The sequence below is a fragment of the Agrilus planipennis genome, unplaced genomic scaffold, assembly GCF_000699045.2.
Source record: "Agrilus planipennis isolate EAB-ADULT unplaced genomic scaffold, Apla_2.0 scaffold193, whole genome shotgun sequence".
NCBI classification, from domain to species: Eukaryota; Metazoa; Arthropoda; class Insecta; order Coleoptera; family Buprestidae; genus Agrilus; species Agrilus planipennis.
The window spans coordinates 461,013-463,728 of record NW_020442456.1 but is presented as its reverse complement, the minus strand read 5'-3'; the positions used below and the strand labels follow the sequence as shown (position 1 = coordinate 463,728).

The 2,716-nt window shown below is 33.4% G+C and overlaps 1 protein-coding gene across 1 annotated transcript in view; it reads left to right on the top strand.

Annotated features, from left to right (window-relative positions):
* The window catches only part of LOC112906449, a 14,942-nt gene that overhangs the window by 10,469 nt on the left and 1,757 nt on the right, over positions 1 to 2,716 (top strand). The window contains exon 2 of the mRNA XM_025980595.1: positions 2,194 to 2,499. Coding sequence (XP_025836380.1) covers positions 2,194 to 2,499 — 306 coding nt within the window. The remainder of the gene's footprint in view (positions 1 to 2,193; positions 2,500 to 2,716) is intronic.

Sequence of the window (2,716 nt, the reverse complement as noted above, 5' to 3'; positions counted from 1 at the left end):
GTATGTTTGAAATTAATTGTAAATTTTAATGATAATTACATTTGTAGATGCATGCCTCTAAAAAAATTTATGTATTTATCCGTAAATGGCGATTACTTAAATATGATTCGTACAAAAGGGACATACTTGTAAAAAATACCATCTAAATTAGAAATGAAGAGGTATTAGAAAGAATAGGAGAACAGAGGACTCTGTAGAAGTCAATAAAAAATAGGGGAGATAGATTGATAGTTGACACCTTCTCAAGCATGAAGGTCTAGTCAGAGACATATTAGAGGCAGAAACAGGAGTTAAGAGGAGTAGACGTAGACTTAGATTAGATTACTGTTCGTAAATAATTAAAGATGTGGAACGTTGTATTTTTAGAGAAATGCGATTAGCTCAGGATAGGAAGGGGTGGAGGTACGTGTCCAACCAATCTTAGGACTGACGACCTTTTAAGGATGATGATGATCTCTAAAATAAAAAATTCAAAATTAATTTTAGGCCACAAAAATTTGCACAACAAATGTTAATATAATAATAAAAATTTTAAGAATAGTCAGCTGCTAAGGTAATGGGGTATTATACGTCAGCCGTCCATATAAACCAGTATAGAAAGGAATTCAGGCAAAATTATTTCAGTTTCAATAAAATTTGTAGAGTTAATTTTTTATATCATTAGAACGAAAAAAATTGTCAGCTATTTTTCCGGTGGGGGTAAGATCGTCAGCTGAGGGATTTTAAATTCTGAGCGGGCACATAATCTAAGTATGGCGCAATCCAATCTAACCTTTATTTGACGCCCCCTTTAAATAATTAGCTGAAGCATATTTTTACTTTATATATTGTTTAAATAATTCTTTCAATAAATTTGTCGTCACTTGGAATTAATTTAATCTATTTTTTATAAAACAAAAAACTCACTGTTCATTCATAAGCCAGCTGACAGCAAATTTTTAAATAGCCTAACATTAATTTTGAACTTTTTGTTTTGGACATAATTGACATTCTTTTAGAACCAGGTCCACCTTTACTAGAGCGACTAACGTTCTAATCATTAAATGACTAACGACATAAAATGATTGTATGATTTGCAACGCTACCTCAGGGACGATCTGAAAAGAATTACATAAAATTTAGGCGAGTCGTTTTTTTTGTTGAAACAAACAAACAGAAAATTGGTAAATACAGGAATTCAAATTTATCTGATCTAATTGGTTCTGATATAACTCGATTTTTTAAAAATATACAACGTGTAATTATACAACACGCTACTGAAGTGAAACTTCTTCAAACACACAAACATACCAGGATAGGGGTTAAGGAATTAGTTTAATGGTATTATTTCTACACTATGAATTTCACACTATACATGCCGGAGTTGCCTGTAACGAACGTTGCATTGAAGCGCGCTCACGGCTCAAGCAACTCCCACTACGAACTCAACTACGTGGCCGAGTAGAGGGGGGACATCCCTTGCGTAATTTCGTTACATAGCAACTTGCATGAAACGAACTTACCCTATCGTGCGTAAAGAAGTTTCACTTCAAAAAGAAATTATTATTAACTGGGATGTTGTTCGTGTGGACCTCAGGGGTTGCACCAGGAATGCGACACCCAGAGTCCAGAACCACTTGTTAAATGCTATATACTACTTTTTTTCGTATTAGCTTTTACAATTTTGTTCAAAAAACAAATGCACAGGGTTTATTCTGCAGAATGAAGTGCCGTAATGCTTAACAAACAATTGAAATAGAAATGTAATATGCATCACAATAAAAAAGGAATTCCCCATTTATTTTAACCGTGAAAGTTTATTTAATGGAATAACTAAGATAATATTAGGTATAACCTTTCTAGGGTTGGTAGATAACATGTTACAATGTTATTACGTACTAAAAACACAATATAAGAAACCGTACATTTTTTTACCTCTATTAAAAAACATTTTAAGACATCGGGGGCCCTTTGCTATTCTGGTCATTTAGTCACTACTGACCGTCCTAGTTGTATACTCTTAGCTGTAGAATACAAAGGAAAATTAAAATTAAAAAAATATTATTGACAAACGTATCTTCGAGTTAATATCTATCCGGAACAAAGAGTAACCTTTTTAGTAACACTTACAAACATTATTTAAACAACTATAATTCGATTTTATATTGAAAAACTAGGTAGCGTAAGAGATACAGATAAGTATTTTTGTTTTAGTTGAGCCTCAAATTATAAATTTTAACAACGAAAACCCTATTAAAGAAGCATTGTTTTTAAACAATCAGTCCATGTTTAATACAACATTAAAAAATTGTTCGTGGCGACCAACAGCCAACAATTTTGAATGTCCCGAAGGTGATGTAAGCTATTACCTTTACAGTGGGGGCAAAAAGGAACAAGTTCCGAACAATATTGCGGACTGGCTTAAGGGAAGTATTTGGAATCCGTATTTAGATAATGTATTCATCATCCACGGTTACGCTGGGGGTGATAATACTTTACCTATTGTCGTTTTGAGAGACGGTAAGTCCCTACTTTTTCGTTATTGTAAGGTTACTGCATAGTATACTTCATTTACTTTCTCTAGCGATTTGCCCCTTCCAATGTCTTGGATGCGCGCTGGCAAAATCGTAGGTAGGGAGAAAAAAGCTCATTATACTCTCGACTCTTGTTCATTAAACATACTTTTTCATACAGTACCTGCCAAAAGTTTTGTTCAATCATGAATAGTAGTGCGAGT